The sequence below is a fragment of the Syngnathoides biaculeatus genome, chromosome 3, assembly GCF_019802595.1.
Source record: "Syngnathoides biaculeatus isolate LvHL_M chromosome 3, ASM1980259v1, whole genome shotgun sequence".
Taxonomy (NCBI): Eukaryota; Metazoa; Chordata; class Actinopteri; order Syngnathiformes; family Syngnathidae; genus Syngnathoides; species Syngnathoides biaculeatus.
The window spans coordinates 15,273,968-15,296,148 of record NC_084642.1 but is presented as its reverse complement, the minus strand read 5'-3'; the positions used below and the strand labels follow the sequence as shown (position 1 = coordinate 15,296,148).

Here is a 22,181-nt window from a genome sequence, read left to right as displayed (position 1 = left end):
AACATAAGCACAGCTGCACTTGCTTTTTGTTGGATGCGCAGATTAGCCTTAGCTCCTAAAACCAAGAAAATGTGAAAGTTATTGATTTAAAAAATGATAATAATAATTAATACGACAGCAAGATCCCAGTTGATTTCTCTGCATATCCAGGGATCCCTCTTTCGACAGCTGTCAAGTGATTTTAGGAATAAATTCCAGAATAATTTCTCAACGTTGCACAGGACGGTGCCGCGCAGAAGTACGCAAGTAGAGTCGATCCCCTGCTAAAAATTTTCTGTGGAACATTTCTAAAGAAGTATAGAACTTTAGGACCCAAGTCCTATAGAATTTCTACAGAAATGTTATTGTTCTGTAGAAAATCACAGCCAATGTTCAATAGCACAAGTTGTTCTGTACAAATTCTATCGGTTTCTAGAGAATTTCTAGAGATTTTATTTTATTTTTTAGTAGGAGTCGCAAGCGCCAACACCTTCCATAAGAAGCTTAGTGACGGACGTGTAATCCTCTTCAGTGCAAAACTCTACTCGCTTCCACCAGAACAAATAAAAACCTGCCTGACTGTACGTGCACGTACACGGACGGATATCTTCTCTCAGGTAAGAATACTGTTTTCAGTACAATTTAGCATCGTGCATCTCTATTATGTGGTATCTATTTTTTTGTCAATGTTTTGGGAATTGCGTAAGACTGCATGTTTACACTGAGGTTGAATTGATAAATGTTTTTTTTTTTTAATTCTAATACTAATAATATTTTTTTTTCTATTTGGGAATGCGCGTTTATTACTTTGTAATTGCTTTCAATTTGCCTCTTCATTGTATTTTTTTTATTTTTAAAATAAAAAAATGGTATTGTGTAATGTTTGTTAATAACACTGCGCTTATATAATATAAAATAAAAAGAAGGAACATGCTGTAATAAAAAATGGTTTTAACATAAATAGTGAAATAAGTTATACAATGTGGCATAAATTTATATATGAAATACATATTCATGTAACCTTATTAAATAGCCAATATAAAGCTGATTCTGATTGTCCTTGTACCGTTTGTCCTGTGTTCTATATTAGCTAAAATAATTTGTTTAGAAAATGCATACTAAAAAAAATACTTTTATTGTAGTATTTTTAAGAATTTTTTTTCAAAATCGTTTTCAGGATAATGTTTTTTTTTTTTTTTTCCCTGAGTCTGTCCACCATCCCGCTCCCAAAATAGCAATACAGGACTGCTCTCCGTGGTGAGGATCAGGCAGGACTGGATTATTAGCTACTTATACACACACACACACGCACACGCACAATCAAAATGTCGTCGAGAGCCACCAACAAGTTGTCATCCATCGTTTTGTGTGCACGGGTGTGTTTGTGTAGCTGTGTTCGTGCCTGTAAGTGAGATCCCCAGCGCAGTCATGTGCGACCAGACATTTGTGGCGGTGACCTTTGGCCCGTGCGAGAGCTGCGATCAGGCCAGCCCCCTCATGAACATCTACATCAAGACCGAGCCCATCAACTACTGCTCCTTCTGCGTGGAGAAGGTACGCGCTCGCCGTCCGTACTTTTTTTGCGCGGCAAAAAACACACGACATGTCTGTCAAGAGCTCATCAAGACCTTTCAAATGACGTCCGACGCGCTTGTCGTCGTTCCAAGTGCGTAAGAAGATGTTTGTTTTATGCTAGTTGTCATCATCCAACCTCGACTTATGCATTCAATTTGTTCCGTGGGCCACTTCTAAAAACCAAAACATTTGCAAAATGCGGTCATATTTCGTAATCTAGCTGCAGACCGACGTTATACTTTCCTTACTTTGATGATTGTGTGGTTAAAAATAAATACTGCATTTATAAATTTATAAATATACTATATATAGAAATATAAATACTGCACACGACCCAGGACACGCTAGGGAGCCCTGGAGGATCCTGAAGAAGTGGCAGGGGAGCAAAAAGTCTGCCACGCCACCCACAACTCAACTCCGGATAAGCAGAATGCCCAGACCTTGTGTCCTCATCCTCTGCAGACCAACTCGCACCAATCTTCTGCAGGTCTACAGCAGGTCACTCGAACTGCGCAAAGTACCAACCTCCTACCAACACTCCACCACCATCCCAGTCCCCAAGAAACTTGCAATCTCGGGGCTGAATGATTACAGGCCTTGACATCTGTGGTCATGAAGTCCTTTGAACGCCCTGTGCTGGACCACCTCAAGACCATCACAGGTTCCCGGCTAGACCTACTGAGGTTTGCCTACCGAGCAAACAGGTCAGCGGATGATGCAGTCAACATGGGTCTGCACTTCATCCTTGAACATGTCAACAACAAGGGAACCAATGCGAGGATCTGTTTCCTGGACTGCGTTCAACACATCATCCCTGAACTCCTCTCCTCCAAGTTTCTCTAGGTCAGCGTCTCACCTGCTGTCTGCCAGTGGATCGACAACTTCCTGACGGGCAGGACACAGCAGGTGAGGCTCCACACGTACTATCAGCACCGGGGCACCCCAAGGTTCCGTCCTCTTCCCTCTGCTCTTCTCGCTCTACACCAACGACTGCACCTCGAGGCACCTGACTGTAAAAGTCCTGAAGTTCGCAGATGACACCACAGTCATCGACCTCATCAAAGACGCAGACGAGTCTGCGTGTAGGCAGGAATTGGTTGAATTGGAGCTTTGGTGTCCCCAACACCACCTGCCGTTGAACACTCTAAAGACTGTAGAAATAATTCTGGCCTTCGGGAGTCCTCCTTCACCACAGCTGCCACTGATGCTGTCCAACCGTCTTGTTTCCACCGTCAAGACCTTCAAGTTCTTGTGATTTACAGTCTCTCATGACCTGAAGTGGGAGACCAACACAATCAAAACTGTTGAACGACTTGTCGGCACCACCCTACCTAGTACCTCTTGAACTTGGACCAGAGCCGGCCATCTTGCTGGCCCAACTAGGATTACAGTAAATATGATAGACCCTCATATGACCAGACACTCCTTGAAGTCTTGACCCCCTTTGCACAATGCCCATTGCACTGAACTATCGCTCTAATGGGTGTTTTAACTGCTAGAAGACTGCATCCTTTGCACAATTATTCGCTCAAATAAAATAAAATGTACCCAGTTCGATCCCGGCCCCGAATGTGTGGAGTTTGCATGTTCTCGCAGTGCATGTGTGGGTTTTCTCCAGGCATTCCAGTTTCCTCCCACATCCCAAAGACATGCATGCAACATTAATTGGACACTCTAAATTGCCCCAAAATAGGTGTTGTTGTGAGTCCGGCTGTGTGTCTCAGTGTGCCCTGGGATTGGCTGGCAACCAGTTCTGGGTGTACCCTTGCCTCGTGCCCGTTGACAGCTGGGATAGGCTTCGGCACTCCTCGCGACCCACGTGAGGATAAGCGGCAAAGAAAATGGACGGACGGAAAATGTACCCAGCCAATTGACTGTCTGTCAAGTGTCGGACTCAACATGTCTGTTGTGCTCGGGTGGCTCCAACTACCGGGGACAAATTCTTTGTGTGTTGTTGACATACTTGGCCAATGAAGCTGATTCTGAAACTTGTGTCTCGCACACCAATACTGGCTATTGGATCCCAAGCCCTGTTGCATGAACCATGATGCGACTGACTGGCGACCAGTTCAGGGTGTAGTCCGCCTTTCGCCCGAAGTTAGCCGGGATAGGCGACGCTTGTGGGGATAAGCTGTTTGGAAATGGATGGATGTTTGTTTGTTTTTTTTTTTCAACACGAACCGGAAGAGGGCGCGCGCGCACGCTCATCCACACGGCTGCTGGTGCGCGAGCCAACTTGTTTCTTCCGCGAATTCCGCTCCTGAACGTCCTCCCCGATGTGTCGTGTGTTGTGCTTGTGACGGCGGCCGGGCGAAGATGGCGTGTCACGGGCTGCAGGCGGGGGAAAGTCTGGCCTCGCTCAAGAGGGAAAGTGCGACTCTGAAGAAGAAGTTGGACGAGGAGAGGAACAAGCTCAGCGACGTCGAGCGTAAGTCACACCGAACCCGACCGAACCCAACCCAACACCCCAACTCGGAGTTTGTGCTTCCACGTCTTGGCCTGCACAATTGTTAAACTTTGTCGGGGTCATAAAAAGGGAACCACGTCCAAATCTGGAATGCATTTATTTCTCTTCAGTATGCCACAAGCAAAACCAGAAACACTGTATTATTTTCTAAAAAATAAGCATTATCTTTAGATGATTTATTATTATAGGTGTATTTGTTTTGATCACACATCTTTTATGTTCGATTTCTTTAGATTTAATGTCCATTACTTTATGTCCTCCAAGTGCTTATTGTGGTTTGGGCTAATAATAATAATAATTGAAGTATATATATATATATATATATATATATATATATATATATATATATATATATATATATATATATATATGTGTGTGTGTGTGTGTGTGTGTAAAATATTAGTATTTAAATTTTTTGAGAAATACCTGAAACTAAAAAATGAGTTCAGTAAATAGTGCAGTCCTGAATAATAATGAATTAATGATCTATATAATTAATTAATGACCTACATAATTGATTACCTAAATGAATTAATATTAAAATAATATTAGAATATAAAAAAGAAAACTAAGGACTCCATATACAGTACATGGCAAGTATGTTGTAATATTTTGTGAATACCGAAAAAAAAAAATGAATACAATAAAATAGTCACACATTTTTATCATGTGCCAACAGATTTGAATATACAAAAGTGATATTTTATTGAAATTTGAAGGGTGTTAATAAATCAATGCAGCCCTATGGGGGCACAAACCAGTGCAATCTGTAGGCCGGTCCCAAGCCCGGATAAATGCAGAGGGTTGCGTCAGGAAGGGCATCCGGCGTAAAAACTGTGCCAAACAAATATGAGCGTTCATCTAAAGAATCCCATACCGGATCGGTCGTGGCCCGGGTTAACAACGCCCGCCCCCGGCACTGCTAACCTGCAGGGCGTCGGTGGAAATTCAGCTACTGTGGGTCGAAGACAAAGAAGAGGAGGAAACCGGATCCAGCGTCAGAAGAAAAAGAGGAATGCACAGAGCCTACAACTGAGTGTAGGGACTTTGAATGTTGGGACTATGACAGGAAAAGCACAGGAGTTGGTTGACATGATGATTAGGAGAAAGGTTGATATTCTGTGCATCCAAGAGAGCAGGTGGAAAGGTAGTAAGGCTAGAAGTTTGGGAGCAGGGTTTAAATTATTCTACCACGGAGTAGATGGGAAGAGAAATGGAGTAGGGGTTATCTTAAAGGAAGAGCTGGCTAAGAATGTCTTGGAGGTGAAAAGAGTATCAGATCGAGTGATGAGACTAAAATTTGAAATTGAGGGTGTTATGTATAATGTGGTTAGCGGCTACGCACCACAGGTAGGATGTGACCTAGAGTTGAAAGAGAAATTCTGGAAGGAACTAGATGAAGTAGTTCTGAGCATCCCAGACAGCGTGAGAGTTGTGATTGGTGCAGATTGTAATGGACATATTGGTAAAGGAAACAGGGGCGATGAAGAAGTGATGGGTAAGTACGGCATCCAGGAAAGGAACTTTGAAGGGCAGATGGTGGTGGACTTTGCAAAAAGGATGGAGATGGCTGTAGTGAACACTTATTTCCAAAAGAGGGAGGAACATATAGTGACCTACAAGAGCGGCGGTAGAAGCACGCAGGTAGATTATATTTTGTGCAGACGATGTAATCTGAAGGAGGTTACTGACTGTAAAGTAGTGGTAGGGGAGAGTGTAGCTCGACAGCATAGGATGGTAGTATGTAGGATGACTCTGGTGGTGGGTAGGAAGATTAAGAAGACAAAGGTAGAGCAGAGAACCATGTGGTGGAAGCCGAGAAAGGAAGAATGTTGTGCGGCCTTCCGGAAAGAGGTGAGACAGGCTCTCGATGGACAACCGAAGCTCCCGGAAGACTGGACGACGACAGCCAAGGTGATCAGAGAGACAGGCAGGAGAGTACTTGGTGTGTCATCTGGTAGGAAAGGGGAGAAGGAGACTTGGTGGTGGAACCCCAAAATACAGGGAGTCATACAAGGAAAGAGATTAGCGAAGAAGAAGTGGGATACTGAGAGGACTGAGGAGAGGCGAAAGGAGTACATCGAGATGCGACGTAGGGCAAAGGTAGAGGTGGCAAAGGCTAAACAAGAGGCATATGAAGACATGTACACCAGGTTGGACACGAAAGAAGGAGAAAAGGATCTCTACAGGTTGGCCAGACATAGGATAGAGACGGGAAGGGTGTGCAGCAAGTAAGGGTGATTAAGGATAGAGATGGAAATGTGTTGACTGGTCCCAGTAGTGTGCTAAATAGATGGAAAGAATACTTTGAGAAGTTGATGAATGAAGAAAATGAGGGAGAAGAGTTGAAGAGGCAAGAGTGAAGGACCAGGAAGTGGAAATGATTACTAAGGGGGAAGTCAGAAAGGCACTACAAAGGATGAAAAATGGAAAGGCAGTTGGTCCTGATGACATGCCGGTAGAGGTATGGAAGCAATTTGGAGAGATGGCTGTGGAGTTTTTGACCAACTTATTCAACAGAATACTAGCGGGCGAAAAGATGCCTGAAGAATGGAGGAAAAGTGTTCTAGTTCCCATTTTTAAGAACAAAGGGGATGTTCAGAGCTGTGGGAACTATAGAGGAATAAAGTTGATGAGCCACACAATGAAGTTATGGGAAAGAGTAGTGGAGGCTAGACTCAGGACAGAAGTAAGTATCTGCGAGCAACTGTATGGTTTCATGCCTAGAAAGAGTACCACAGATGCATTATTTGCCTTGAGGATGCTCGTGGAAAAGTACAGAGAAGGTCAGAAGGAGCTACATTGTGTCTTTGTGGATCTAGAGAAAGCCTATGACAGAGTACCAAGAGAGGAACTGTGGTACTGCATGCGTAAGTCTGGTGTGGCAGAGAAGTATGTTAAAATAGTACAGGACATGTATGATGGCAGCAGAACAATGGTGAGGTGTGCCTTAGGTGTGACAGAGGAATTTAAGGTGGAGGTGGGACTGCATCAGGGATCAGCTCTGAGCCCCTTCCTCTTTGCAGTGGTAATGGATAGGCTGACAGATGAGGTTAGACTGGAATCCCCTTGGACCATGATGTTCGCAGATGATATTGTCATATGCAGTGAAAGCAGGGAGCATGCAGAGGAACAATTGGAAAGATGGAGACATGCACTGGAAAGGAGAGGAATGAAGATTAGCAGAAGTAAAACAGAATATATGTGCGTGAATGAGAAAAGTAGAGGGGGAAGAGTGAGGCTACAGGGAGAAGAGATAGCGAGGGTGGACGACTTCAAATACTTGGGGTCAACGAGCCAGAGCAATGGAGAGTGTGGTCAGGAAGTGAAGAAACGGGTCCAAGCAGGTTGGAATAGCTGGTGGAAGGTGTCTGGTGTGTTATGTGACAGAAGAGTGTCTGCTAGGATGAAGGGCAAAGTTTACAAAACAGTGGTGAGGCCGGCCATGATGTACGGATTCGAGACGGTGGCACTGAAGAAACAACAGGAAGCTGAACTGGAGGTGGCAGAAATGAAGATGTTGAGGTTCTCGCTCGGAGTGACCAGGTTGGATAGGATTAGAAATGAGCTCATTAGAGGGACAGCCAAAGCTGGATGTTTTGGAGACAAGATTCGAGAGAGCAGACTTCGATGGTTTGGACATGTTCAGAGGCGAGAGAGTGAGTATATTGGTAGAAGGATGCTGAGGATGGAGCTGCCAGGCAAAAGAGCGAGAGGAAGACCAAAGAGAAGGTTTATGGATGTGGTGAGGGAAGACATGAGGGCAGTTGGCGTTAGAGAGGAAGATGCAGGAGATAGGCTAAGATGGCAAAAGATGACACGCTGTGGCGACCCCTAACGGGACAAGCCGAAAGGAAAAGAAGAAGAAGGGTGTTAATAAATCAAATTGCCACAAAGAACATCGATCTAATTAAAGTGACACAACAGCCCTGCAATTCCCCTTTAATAAATGTAATTCAATTGAGTCATTATTTTGTTGGTGTTGTTGTTATTGTTGTTGATATATCCAGTATATGTTTCTTGGGGTTGGGGAGGGGGGGGGGCTCATTACCAGCTTCTTGCTATATCGTGATTAAAAAATAAATGATAATCAAATCAAAGCTTTGAAGCCATGAGGTGACGTGAGGCGGACCTAATAAAGCGGCGCGCTTGTGTGCAGTGAGCAAGGTGGCAGAGAAGGTGGAGGCCGTGTCGTCTCTGTCCATCAAGACGAGACGTGTGCTCAAGGGCCACAACAACAAGGTGTTGTGCATGGATTGGTGCAAAGACAAGCGGCGCATGGTCAGCTCATCACAGGTACGCGTTCAATACAGCGGGTGGAACCCTACTTTTTGGGAAGAATCCCGGAGGACAATGCACGCTAAATCCAGTTGGCGCATTCCACACCACCTCCTGTCAAATGTCAGGCTTTCAAATTAAAAGCATGCCAGTATAATCACAGCTTCATCAGACTTTCTTGGGCCCCACTGTGATTTATTCAGCAGACACCATCAAAGTATTTTGCGTTTGAGTTCAACAACTAAACAAGCCATCATTGTGGCGTAAAAGTTGGGAAGCGGTTTTTATGCTGTTTTTTTTTTTTTTTTTTTTTTTGAAGCAACGCCAATGTTGCCCTAATATCTCTGAGAAATAAATCCAAATGATTGCTTTTTCTTACCGGTACGAATAATTTTGGCGACGGGTGCCCTTTTTGTTGTCTTGAGCGCCTGCCCAAATAAATGTCCGTGCACGCGCCTCGCATTGTTACTCGACGCTTGCTTTGCGATGAACGCCGTTTGCCATCTTCGGGTGGCCACGCGTCGTTTCGGGTAAATGAATTGCTGTGTCGTGTATTTGTCGTCCTTAAACTGAGCAGGTGGGTGTTAATTGTGGCAAAATCCAGACAAAAACAAGTGACGCAACCAAGTGTACACAAACTTAAGGCCTAGGAACGCCAAGGTTCCTCATTGACACGGTTTTAACGCTTGCATCTTTTTGTCACGTAGGACGGGAAGGTGATTGTGTGGGATGCCTTCACGCTCAATAAGGTCGGTGCAACATCACAAATGTTTTTGCTCTCCCACCGTACTGTTGATTCCATGTGACTTTGTATTTTTTTTATTTCATGATTCCCTTTGATGAAATATTGAATGAACACATGCTGTCAATAATGTTGCCATTCCCAATATGCAACTGGTTAATATAAATATGTTAAATATGTAACAATATGAAAATGGTTAATTGTGCCGCAAAAGATGTCCCCTCGTAGAATTGTTTAATTTTTATTACTGATTGGCCAACTTGCATTCCCTTGAAATGCCAACACAGTATAATGCGTTTAGCTCGTTGCTAAGTAAAATGATGCGTTTAGTGTTCTTTTCAGAGTAGGACATGTCGATTGAACCGCGTGATGTGTATGCTTTCAAAATATTGAAAGAAAGAAAGAAGTTCCGGTGGCCCGATAGAACCTTGCACACTGTTCTCTCTTCACTTGACGGGTTGTAGTCCAACTTCGCTAGCACGTGGTAGCGGATCACGCGCCTGGAGAACCTCGTGACCATAATTAATGGCGTGATCCTCCAGAATACGCAGCGCTGCCATCTTTCCCCCTGCAATGTTTGTCAGCGGCTTTGCACCAAAACATCACGGCGGTGTTTGCGGTTGTTGTTTGTGTTCCAGGAGCACGCCATGAGTCTGCCGTGCACGTGGGCGATGGCGTGCGCGTACGCGCCCTCGGGTTGTGCGGTGGCCTGCGGGTGTGTATCCGTCTTGAAAGTCCCACTTGTTACCCCGGTCGCCGTTTTAAGAACCTCCTTAGAAACGCCAATCTAATCACAAACCACATCACTACTAAAAACTAAAGTCTTGTTTGGAAGCCTCATCCTGTCCTTGAAAGCCCAATTTGAAACCCTAATTGTAAAATTTCATTCCCGCCTTAAAACCTCAACACTGGTTTGAAACTGTAGTCCTCTTGCTGGAAGCCTAATTGAAACCTCAGTCATAAAATCACAACCCTGACTTGAAACCTAACCCTCTTTTTTTTTTCGAGACCTTAACTTGAAAGTCAAACTCACAATTTGAAAGCCTAACTACGGTGAAAACCCTTTCGACCCGAACCCTCATCCACTCTCGAAGACCTCATTTGAAAGTCTACCCCATCAGGAAACCCAAATGAGAATCCCCAACTCTTATTTCAGACCTTTAGTCCTCTCTTCAAAACCCTACCCACCATCTTTGAAACCCTAAACCTGACGTGTTTACGGTCCCGCAGAGGACTGGACAACAAGTGCTGCGTGTTCCCGCTCTCGCTGGACCCGCAGGAGAATCCGATGACGAAGAAGAAGCTGGTGGCCATGCACACCAACTACGTGTCATCTTGCACCTTCACCAACTCGGACATGCAGGTGAGGGCCATTTTGAACGCAATGGCCGCGCTGGTTCGAAATGCCAAACGAGCCCGACTCCAAAGTACACCCGTCGCCTGCCGTGTCTCAAAGACGGACATTTAAGGGATTATCATTCAACACAAAGCAGTCTGTCGCCTTAAATCCTAAATCCGTCACGTAGATATTATTAGGGTGAGGATGGTGGCTGGGTGGAGGGGGGGCACGGACAAGACAAAAGGGGCCGATTGGTCGTCACGACGCCGTATTTTTAGAACTTGAGTGGCTTTTATCTAAGACCGAGTGGAACATTCGGGCTTGAGGGCACAAAGAGGCACAAGAGGGCCGTCTTTATACTTGCTGAGTGGTGCTGGAGGCGAAACGCTTCACGCACGGGTCAGAAAGAATCTTTTCGTTTTAGTGAGCGGACAAGCGCGATGCGTTCCGTGTTTATTTTCACAGAAATTCTCGTGTGGGATCAGCACGGCTCCCATCTGGTCTCGTGTCGCTAATTGTGGTTTACGGATAATTGCGCTGAAACCGGAGCTTTTCTGTCCACGCAGAACAGGAAGCGGGCCCGGGTCGGTCGTCCGGCGGGAATTGTCTAATCCGCGTGGGACGGCCGATGGAGGCGTGCGTCTCCTAAGTGCTTCACGTCCGTCCTTCATCATCATCATCATCATCAAAACTGGGCTTTGACAGGCCAAAGATGAATGACAAAAGCTTTAAAACACCAAGTAAAAGCTGCAAGTGCCCACGAGATATTTACAAAGAAAGACGGTACACAGAAAGAGTTCAACGCTAACGCTAGTGCTAATGCTAACAGGGTTAAAATAACTTACAGGTAAATATCACTGAGACATGCCAGTAACACAGCAGCAGCAACATGCTAGCACAGCGCTAACGCTAGCGCGGCGCTAACATGGCCGGTAAAAATCACTTCCTCGGCACATATATTCAACCACTCTCATTCTTACCTTTTCCACTCGAGTGCGCCTTGCGGCCATTAGAAAAATTGCACAAATTAGCCAGATCACCACATAAACCGCAAGTGCCCACATTGACACACGAGCTATTTACAAAGAAAGACGGTACACAGAAAGAGTTTAATGCTAGCGCCATGCTGACGCTAGCCGTGCTAACGCTAGCGCCACCCTAAAGCTATCGCTAGCTCTAACGCTAACAGGGTCAGTTCAAATAAAACTTACCGGCAAATATCACTGAGACACGCCAGAAACACAGCAGCAAAACGTTACCACAGTGCAGACGCTAGTGCAGCGCTAACAGGGCCGGTAAAAGTCACTTCCTTGACACATACATTCCACCGGTCTCTTTCTTACCTTTTCCACTTGAGTGCCCCCTTTTGGCTGTTAGAAAAAATGCACAAATAAGCCGCATCACCGCATCAAAAAAATCGCGGCTTGTAGGCCGGAAATTACGATACTTCTGTACTTATTTAGTGCTTGATCTCTGCCATTACAGTGCCCAAAGCGCTTTAGAGAAGTGCACCTTCATCCAGTTCTGCCGGGAGCAATTTCTCGCTTCAGTGCCATCTTGGCGCTAAGGGACTCTGTTGAAATGAGTTGGAGGGGGAGCTTCCTTTTGTCAAGCCATAGCCCTGTCTAATACAAAATAGTGCTTAACAGCTATCTTGTAGCATCTAATAGTGATTGTAATTCTTTTTAGGGGTATTCCTCACCAATTTTTTATTCTTCTTGGAAGGGCCTGTGGCCCGTTTCCCCTACCACCGACTTCCTCTACTCGCGAGATGACATGAACACTTATCAGCCTTAAGCAGTGTTTCTAAAATATTTTGCAAATGTACCACGTTCAAATAAGACTTGCATCTCAAAGTACCGCTGGAAATACCAACATTAAATTACAGAATAGCATCTTCTTCTTTTCCTTTCGGCTTGTCCCGTTAGGGTTGCCAGCCATTTGCAGGGCACATCGAAACAAACAGTCGCACTCACAATCACGCCTGGGGGCAATTTAGAGTGTCCACTCTGGGATGTGGGAGGAAACCGGAGTGCCCGGAGAGAACCCACGCAAGGCATGGACCGTGCAGAACATGCAAACTCCACACAGGCGGGTCGGGATCGAACCCGGGACCTCAGAACTGTGAGGCCAAGGCTTTACAGCTGCGCCACTGTCTTCTTCTTCTTTTCCTTTCGGCTTGTCCCGTTAGGGGTCGCCACAGCGTGTCATCTTTTGCCATCTTAGCCTATCTCCTGCATCTTCCTCTCTAACGCCAACTGCCCTCATGTCTTCCCTCACCACATCCATAAACCTTCTCTTTGGTCTTCCTCTCGCTCTTTGCCTGGCAGCTCCATCCTCAGCATCCTTCTACCAATATACTCACTCTCTCGCCTCTGAACATGTCCAAACCATCGAAGTCTGCTCTCTCGAATCTTGTCTCCAAAACATCCAGCTTTGGCTGTCCCTCTAATGAGCTCATTTCTAATCCTATCCAACCTGGTCACTCCGAGCGAGAACCTTAACATCTTCATTTCTGCCACCTCCAGTTCAGCTTCCTGTTGTTTCTTCAGTGCCACCGTCTCTAATCCGTACATCATGGCCGGCCTCACCACTGTTTTGTAAACTTTGCCCTTCATCCTAGCAGACACTCTTCTGTCACATAACACACCAGACACCTTTCGCCAGCTGTTCCAACCTGCTTGGACCCGTTTCTTCACTTCCTGACCACACTCTCCATTGCTCTGTATTGTTGACCCCAAGTATTTGAAGTCGTCCACCCTCGCTATCTCTTCTCCCTGTAGCCTCACTCTTCCCCCTCTACTTTTCTCATTCACGCACATATATTCTGTTTTACTTCTGCTAATCTTCATTCCTCTCCTTTCCAGTGCATGTCTCCATCTTTCCAATTGTTCCTCTGCATGCTCCCTGCTTTCACTGCATATGACAATATCATCTGCGAACATCATGGTCCAAGGGGATTCCAGTCTAACCTCATCTGTCAGCCTATCCATTACCACTGCAAAGAGGAAGGGGCTCAGAGCTGATCCCTGATGCAGTCCCACCTCCACCTTAAATTCCTCTGTCACACCTAAGGCACACCTCACCATTGTTCTGCTGCCATCATACATGTCCTGTACTATTTTAACATACTTCTCTGCCACACCAGACTTACGCATGCAGTACCACAGTTCCTCTCTTGGTACTCTGTCATAGGCTTTCTCTAGATCCACAAAGACACAATGTAGCTCCTTCTGACCTTCTCTGTACTTTTCCACGAGCATCCTCAAGGCAAATAATGCATCTGTGGTACTCTTTCTAGGCATGAAACCATACAGTTGCTCGCAGATACTTACTTCTGTCCTGAGTCTAGCCTCCACTACTCTTTCCCATAACTTCATTGTGTGGCTCATCAACTTTATTCCTCTATAGTTCCCACAGCTCTGAACATCCCCTTTGTTCTTAAAAATGGGAACTAGAACACTTTTCCTCCATTCTTCAGGCATCTTTTCGCCCGCTAGTATTCTGTTGAATAAGTTGGTCAAAAACTCCACAGCCATCTCTCCAAATTGCTTCCATACCTCTACCGGCATGTCATCAGGACCAACTGCCTTTCCATTTTTCATCCTTTGTAGTGCCTTTCTGACTTCCCCCTTAGTAATCATTTCCACTTCCTGTCCTTCACTCTTGCCTCTTCAACTCTTCTCCCTCATTTTCTTCATTCATCAACTTCTCAAAGTATTCTTTCCATCTATTTAGCACACTACTGGGACCAGTCAACACATTTCCATCTCTATCCTTAATCACCCTTACTTGCTGCACACCCTTCCCGTCTCTATCCTATGTCTGGCCAACCTGTAGAGATCCTTTTCTCCTTCTTTCGTGTCCAACCTGGTGGACATGTCGTCATATGCCTCTTGTTTAGCCTTTGCCACCTCTACCTTTGCCCTACGTCGCATCTCAATGTACTCCTTCTGCCTTTCCTCAGTCCTCTCCGTGTCCCACTTCTTCTTCGCTTTCCTTGGATGACTTCCCCCTTAGTAATCATTTCCACTTCCTGGTCCTTCACTCTTGCCTCTTCAACTCTTCTCTCTCATTTTCTTCATTCATCAACTTCTCAAAGTATTCTTTCCATCTATTTAGCACACTACCGGCACCAGTCAACACATTTCCATCTCTATCCTTAATCACCCTAACCTTCTGCACATCCTTCCCATCTCTATCCCTCTGTCTGGCCAACCTGTAGAGATCCTTTTCTCCTTCTTTCGTGTCCAACCTGGTGTACATGTCTTCATATGCCTCTTGTTTAGCCTTTGCCACCTCTACCTTTCCCCTACGTCGCATCTCGATGTACTCCTTTCGCCTCTCCTCAGTCCTCTCAGTATCCCACTTCTTCTTCGCTAATCTCTTTCCTTGTATGACTCCCTGTATTTTGGGGTTCCACCACCAAGTCTCCTTCTCCCCTTTCCTACCAGATGACACACCAAGTACTCTCCTGCCTGTCTCTCTGATCACCTTGGCTGTCGTCGTCCAGTCTTCCGGGAGCTTCGGTTGTCCATTGAGAGCCTGTCTCACCTCTTTCCGGAAGGCCGCACAACATTCTTCCTTTCTCAGCTTCCACCACCTGGTTCTCTGCTCTACCTTGGTCTTCTTAATCTTCCTACCCACCACCAGAATCATCCTACATACTACCATCCTATGCTGTCGAGCTACACTCTCCCCTACCACTACTTTACAGTCAGTAACCTCCTTCAGATTACATCGTCTGCACAAAATATAATCTACCTGCGTGCTTCTACCGCCGCTCTTGTAGGTCACTATATGTTCCTCCCTCTTTTGGAAATAAGTGTTCACTACAGCCATCTCCATCCTTTTTGCAAAGTCCACCACCATCTGCCCTTCAAAGTTCCTTTCCTGGATGCCGTACTTACCCATCACTTCTTCATCGCCCCTGTTTCCTTTACCAATATGTCCATTACAATCTGCACCAATCACAACTCTCTCGCTGTCTGGGATGCTCAGAACTACTTCATCTAGTTCCTTCCAGAATTTCTCTTTCAACTCTAGGTCACATCCTACCTGTGGTGCATAGCCGCTAACCACATTATACATAACACCCTCAATTTCAAATTTTAGTCTCATCACTCGATCTGATACTCTTTTCACCTCCAAGACATTCTTAGCCAGCTCTTCCTTTAAGATACCCCCTACTCCATTTCTCTTCCCATCTACTCCGTGGTAGAATAATTTAAACCCTGCTCCCAAACTTCTAGCCTTACTACCTTTCCACCTGCTCTCTTGGATGCACAGAATATCAACCTTTCTCCTAATCATCATGTCAACCAACTCCTGTGCTTTTCCTGTCATAGTCCCAACATTCAAAGTCCCTACACTCAGTTGTAGGCTCTGTGCATTCCTCTTTTTCTTCTGACGCTGGATCCGGTTTCCTCCTCTTCTTTGTCTTCGACCCACAGTAGCTGAATTTCCACCGACGCCCTGCAGGTTAGCAGTGCCGGGGCCGGGCGTTGTTAACCCGGGCCACAACCGATCACTGTATCACCACTGTACCACCCTCTATTAAAATATATTACACGTAAAAGTTAAAAATTGTTGTTGACTTAATAAATCAATTCTAAAAAGCTTTGAATGCAAAAGTATTGTATTAACTAAAACTGTATTCAACAAGTGTAAAGCATTAAGAAAAGGTTTATTTTAACAAACTTTATTCAATTCCGTGTTCTTGCACATCTTACTCTCGATCGCCCGCGTCGTAGATTGAATATGACATCCATTAGTGTCATCCTTCCTTTATGTTTTGTATTTATTCCAGTCGATTTGACCAGATTCATTTTTTTTTTTTTTTTTTTTTGACATGCCTGTTTGGATCAAGTTTCCCAATCACTCGTGAGGAAAAAATGATTTCTTTCCTTGTAAGTATCGTTTTAATGGAGTGGGCATATCAGTGCCCTTCTGAATGTCCAGAACTCCTGTTTCGCTGCAAGTGTACAGCAGGAAATTGCCGCCCGGAGAATTTGCACCGGCGCAGTGTAGTGTGATTTTTTTTTTTTTTCCTTTAGACGTTCTAGCGATTGATCCAAAAAAAAAAAAAACGAATGCTTGTGCAGCTCCTGACGAGCAGCGGCGACGGCACTTGTGCCCTGTGGGACGTGGAGAGCGGGCAGCTGCTGCAGAGCTTCCACGGCCACACGGCCGACGTCCTGTCGCTGGACCTCGCCCCCTCGGAGACCGGCAACACTTTCGTCTCGGGGGTGAGCCAAGCGCGCCGACGGTTTCTTGTACGTGGCCTATCACGTGTGTCCTTTTTATCTATCAGGGCTGCGATAAGAAGGCCAATGTGTGGGACATGCGCTCGGGTCAGAACATCCAGTCCTTCGAGAACCACCAGTCTGACATCAACTGTGTCAAGTGAGTTTGGCACAGTGGCCATGTTGTGTTCACCATAGCCAAATCAGAATTTAAGCAATGGAAGTGAAAATTTATGTCAACAGCAACTTCCAATTCATCCAGCAGATGGCGCTGTTTGTCTGGCTTTTGTCAACACAGCATTAAAAACAGCAGTTTGTGCATCAATCTGCTGACAGCATTACTTTTTAAATGAAAAATGTTTTTATTTTAGATAGTCATCAATATTTTTTGAAAATTATCAGTTAAAATTTATATATATATATATTTTTTTTTTTTAATTTGTCATTTCAATAACAAAGGTTAAAACTGATTTAAGCCACCCATTTAAATTGAAATATGCGATGAAATACACTCAATGTAATATTTGCGTACTATATCCAGTTGGTGATTATGGCAGTGTTTCCAATCTAAAATACATTATTAGTAATTTTAATGGATTTACATTGAGTCTAAAAAGTGTTGCTTCACAGGGAAAGTCACATAAAGACTGTCCTGGTTTTGTCACTTGATCTTAATCAAAACCTGCATCCCGGGTTCCCCGTGTGTTCAGGTACTACCCCAGCGGAGATGCATTTGCGTCGGCCTCTGACGACGCTACGGTGAGACAAATCATCCCTTCTTCTGAAACTCGGTGGGGCGTCCGTGCGAAACTTTGCCCACGTTGGGGAAAGTTCTCCTTGTCACGAGCAGGAAGAAAAGTGAAACGAGCTTTTTCATCTGTCACAAGATATGTTCACTTCCTTGTTTTATATTTTCAAGAGGGGAAGTAAAGAAGGAAAAAAAAAGAACTTGGATAATGTGGTTGCAAAAGTGTGCACACCCCCGCGTACGTAGGCGTGTATGGCTGTGCTCAGACTTAATCATGGGAGTCAGCAAACATAATTCTCCCCCAAAATCCCAAATCTGCTCGACTAGAATGAAGGTTGGTGGTGGCAACAAAATCAGACTCATCTCTACTGCCAAACTATGTCATAAACGCAGGAGAATTTTGTCTCTGGTAGTTGGAGCCCTTCCAGTACCACAACTAGTAGTCAGTTGACATATTTGAGACAAAACAACGTTGAGGAAAAGCAGTCGCTGAGCTGAAAAGGTTGCTTGTAATCCTGTAATATCAGCACATTTTTGGGTTGATTGCGCATTTGGTGCAGATGCTGCTCAGGCACATGAGTGGCCAGTTTTGGTCAGCAACAGATAAGCAAGTTGTGCAACGTGGCGAGACTACTACAATGAATGGATGAGTAATGCAAAAGTGGCCCGACAGAAATGTGCCAAAATCGTGATACAAAAATTGTTTGCATGTTGCAATAGAATTGTAAGTTAGCCGTTTAAGAAGCTCATGGAAAGGGGGAAGAAACCGTCGGAATATATGCTAGTTTTAAATTAGCGCCTAAACGAGGGAGTGAGCTGGAAGAAGCTGATGACCATGATGGGGAGGGTCCAAGAGGATTTTTCATGTTCTTGTCAACAAACTTTTCAAGATGATTTCTGGCCTACAAGCCGCGACTTCTTTCACACGCTTTCAACCCTGCGGTTTATGCGGTGATGCAGCTAATTTGTGCATTTTTTTTCTATCGGCCGCTAGGGGGGACTCTAGCAGAAAAGGTAAGAGTGAGACCGGTGGAACATATGTGCCGAGGAAGTGACTTTTACCGGTCCGGCCCTGTTAGCGCTGTGCTAGCATGTTACTGCCATCTCTCGGTGATTTTTACCGATATGTTTCTTTTTAACCGGCTCTGTTAGCGTGCCGTTAGCGTTAGCGCCACGGTGATGGCGTTAAACTCTCTGTGTACCATTTTTCTTTCTAAATATCTCGTATTTCAATGTGGGTTTCAATGTGGGCACTTGCAGCTTTTACACAGCTGCGGCGTATTTACAGTATGTGCCAAACGGTATTTCCTTTCCAAATGTACTGGGTGAGCCTTATAACCAGGTGTGCTCTGTAGGCCGGAAATTACGAAAATGATAAGAATCCCCATTAATCACGATGCTTTGTTGCTTGTTTCAGTGTCGTTTCTATGATTTACGGGCTGACCGTGAAGTAGCCATCTACCAGAAAGAGAGCGTCATCTTCGGGGCCTCCACTGTGGACTTTTCCCTCAGTGGTAATTCACCTCCTCCCCCAAATAAATAATAATTAAAAAAAAAAATAAGAGTTTCCTTTTTCTGTAGAATCTTGTCACTATTCTGCTCTCGGTCACACTTCCTCTAGGTCGCCTGCTCTTTGCCGGCTACAACGACTACACCATCAACGTGTGGGACGTACTGAAAGGAAATCGCATTTCCACAATGTACGGTCATGAGAACCGCGTCAGCAGAGTTCGATTGTCGCCGGACGGCACGGCGCTGTGCTCCGCCTCTTGGGACGCCACATTGCGGGTGAGAAGCTCTCATGCGTGGCGTCTCGACTTGGGAAGGTCTTTTGGGGTACTCAGGACCATGTTAGGTTGTTTTCTGAACGTTGGACAATTACTTCCATTAAAATGTTTTGTTTTTTTTTTGAGGGGGACGGGGTATTTTTGGCAGGGTTAAGATGTTAACATTGTAGTTCTTCACTTTTCTCTGCAGATTTGGGCCTAGGCTCTACCAGATGGGAGCGCCTGGAATCAACAATCACGTTTGAAGTTGGGGCAAAGACAAAGAGGCAAATAAAAAACTTAAATGAGACCAAAATCTCAAAGACAATATACAAAAAAATATAGTTTGTTTGTTTTTTTAACTTTAAGTGGTGGTATCTTATTATATGAATTGCTGTAACGGGATGATGTCACTAAAAATAATAAGGGCGATTCGTCAAGTATTGTGGCAAACTGAATCATTTCAAATACTTTATGTACTTTGTACATAATAAACAGCCTGATTCTGAAAGTGGAAGGACAACAGTTTGTCTAATTGTATTCATTCAAATATAATCCAATGCACTTTTACTATCAGGTATATCATTTGAAAGTACTGTAAAGCTCCAATTATGTGCTCGTTGCTTCTCACCCTCATGTACGGTATGCATATATTAAGAAGTACTGATTTATGTTTGTTTGGCTCAAAGGCCATAAGACCGGATATTGATCCCTTTGTCTGTGACACGTCTCGAATTTGTTTCAGAACATGTTTAAAGGTCTTTGCAGCATTGATGGGCTGTTTTTCTTCTCGATGACCTTTTAAAAAAAAAATAATACAAAACCAGCTGAAGCAATCTGTTTTCTCAGTGTTTGACCGAATATAACAGCTGGTGCATTAAAGTACCGGAGTGTTTGCTTTCATTTATTTAACTTCAGCGCAAACATCGTGCGTTATTTCCCACTTCCTCTTCCTGAACACGTTGTGGACGCCGTTTGGGACGTGAACATCATCAATGAATTTGAGAAGCTCCGGCGGGAGGCCAAAATAATGACATTTATGATACTTATACCCTTTTTTTTAATACATTCCCGTAGAATTGGAGAGTGAATGTGAAAGCGGGATATAATGCAATCACCCACAATCTCATCGATAATGACGTCACATTGATTGATTGATGGTAAGCATTGTAGAGGACGTTCATATTCACTTTGGTTAAAAACAGAGCAAAAAAGTTGTTCCAAAATAATATTGAGTGTAGAAATGAGTTTTGGCAACAATTCCATTCTATCAAAATTCAAAGTTCCTGGTTCAATTCAAGGGTGATATAATATTTGAAACGATTCAATGAATGGAAACCTTATAATCTTTTCTTAGGAGATTTGTTTCTTGTGTGTCAAACCATGGTCACTAAATCTAAAAATGTCCCTTTGGTCATTTTTAATTTACTAGGAGTCGGCCCAATAAATTCTCCATTGTAAGGAGTCTCAAGATGGACCCAAAGTTTGAGACCAAATCACATATTAAAGGCTATAAACAAAGCACTGTGAGGTTTTCACAAGAGAAATATCTGAGGAATAGTGTTCATAATGCGTAAAGCACAAGATATGTCAACAAACCTGCTCTTTGTAGCACAAACGCGAGACTAAAATGGCGTCCGGTACGACTTGAACTTTGATTAATTAGGCAGTTTGAAAGGGTTCAAAGTGCATGGGGAGGCAACACGTGTTCCACCTATCAAGAATTAAACCATTCAAGCATATAAAAATGTCAATGTATTGAATGTATATATATAGATTGCTTCATCTTGATCAGGGGTGGCGGGTTTGACTCTTATTTTCTCATTTGCACAAAACCATATCAAAGTTGTGTTTGTTTAATGTGCGCCCGCTTTGCTAGCATTTGTTACGGTATCTTCGCAAAACTGGAACGCGCGTTAGCTCGAAGTTTCCCATTCGGATCGTGATCTTAGGAGAAAATAATTGATCAAATTTGCTCTCAAGGTGGCAGAGAATAATGCACAGTTAACCAAAAATATGAGGATGAACAAAGGACGTTTTTACCTGAGCGGGAGAGCTCATATTTATTTTTTTTGTTTTTGTTGAGCACAACAAACGGCAAGCCACCCACCCTTTTGTTGCACATTTCGAATCTTTAGCGACATTTTAGCTCATTCCATGGCAACATTGACCTGTAATGTCCAAAAGGGACAGAACTTCACAGTCACTTTGAAAAATCAGACAGGATTTTTTTCAAACAAAATAATAAAAATAATAACGCATTCAGAGACAAACGCTTGCATCGTGTCAAGTGGCTTAGAAGATTGCAAGGGCCAAAAAGCCATATAATGAAGGGGATTTTTTTTTTTAAAATGCCTCGGTGACGTCGCTGAGTGTTGTGAAAACAAAAATCTTAAACAAATGATATCAGACCTTCAACGGTCCCGACAAACTGTTGAACAGAGAATTTCGAATATTAGCATGGCGGTTAGCATCACCGTTGCACCCAGACCTCCTATCATCTGAGTATTTTAGTGTTGCATTAGATGACAGTTGTGACATACAAGACAAGACTTGGTTGAACTGGTAGCTTGTCTGAGAAAGATCACACAATTTTATTTCATTTGATTCTTTTAAACTACTGGCCTGTGATCTTGGTAATCTGTTGGAGTCAATTTTTTTTGTCATCTTGTTGGTGTGTGACATTTACAATCAATCCGTCTGAGCAAAGGTGTGTGTGTAAGGAGGGAATGATGTGACATGTGTATGATGTGGCTCTTTCAATCTTTGATGAGTATGATGTGCTCTTTACTGTAACTCAGTTTAAAAAAAAAATGTGGCTCTTGATCTCTGATTCGTCGATTCCCCCCCCCCACACACACACACACACACAACTTGATCACGTCAGTATTGAGGGGATAAATACACTAAACTAATCAAAATATGTTCTACTGTGGGAAAAAAAATGCAAACAAGACAATCAAAGAAAGCACTCATCTCTTTTCTAATTTTAGCTCATTGAAAGGGGTGACGTCACAAAAGGGACATTTTGTCGCCCCCTTT

General features: G+C 44.1%; 1 protein-coding gene across 2 annotated transcripts; it reads left to right on the top strand.

Annotated features, from left to right (window-relative positions):
• On the top strand, positions 1-19,942 carry gnb5b (guanine nucleotide binding protein (G protein), beta 5b). 2 transcript variants are annotated; one of them, XM_061814827.1, is made up of 14 exons: positions 1-238; positions 451-596; positions 1,370-1,533; positions 3,871-3,982; positions 8,181-8,317; positions 9,007-9,048; positions 9,680-9,756; positions 10,272-10,404; positions 16,485-16,628; positions 16,694-16,785; positions 17,336-17,384; positions 18,791-18,887; positions 18,995-19,161; positions 19,351-19,942. In XM_061814827.1, exons 3-14 carry the CDS (start codon positions 1,408-1,410, stop codon positions 19,360-19,362), a joined length of 1,188 nt encoding a protein of 395 aa, XP_061670811.1. In that variant the 5' UTR covers positions 1-238; positions 451-596; positions 1,370-1,407; the 3' UTR covers positions 19,363-19,942. The 2 variants fall into 2 exon arrangements, with proteins under 2 accessions (XP_061670811.1, XP_061670810.1); XM_061814826.1 differs by having other exon boundaries at positions 448-596.
• The last annotated feature ends 2,239 nt before the right edge of the window (positions 19,943-22,181 follow it).

Excerpts from the sequence above, each read along its gene's own strand:
- gnb5b (XM_061814827.1), top strand. The coding sequence starts at position 1,408 with ATGTGCGACCAGACATTTGTGGCGGTGACCTTTGGCCCGTGCGAGAGC. Across the intron at positions 9,049-9,679 it reads ATGCCTTCACGCTCAATAAG|GAGCACGCCATGAGTCTGCC; the intron begins GTCGGTGCAACA and ends TTTGTGTTCCAG. Across the intron at positions 16,786-17,335 it reads TCTGACATCAACTGTGTCAA|GTACTACCCCAGCGGAGATG; the intron begins GTGAGTTTGGCA and ends CCGTGTGTTCAG.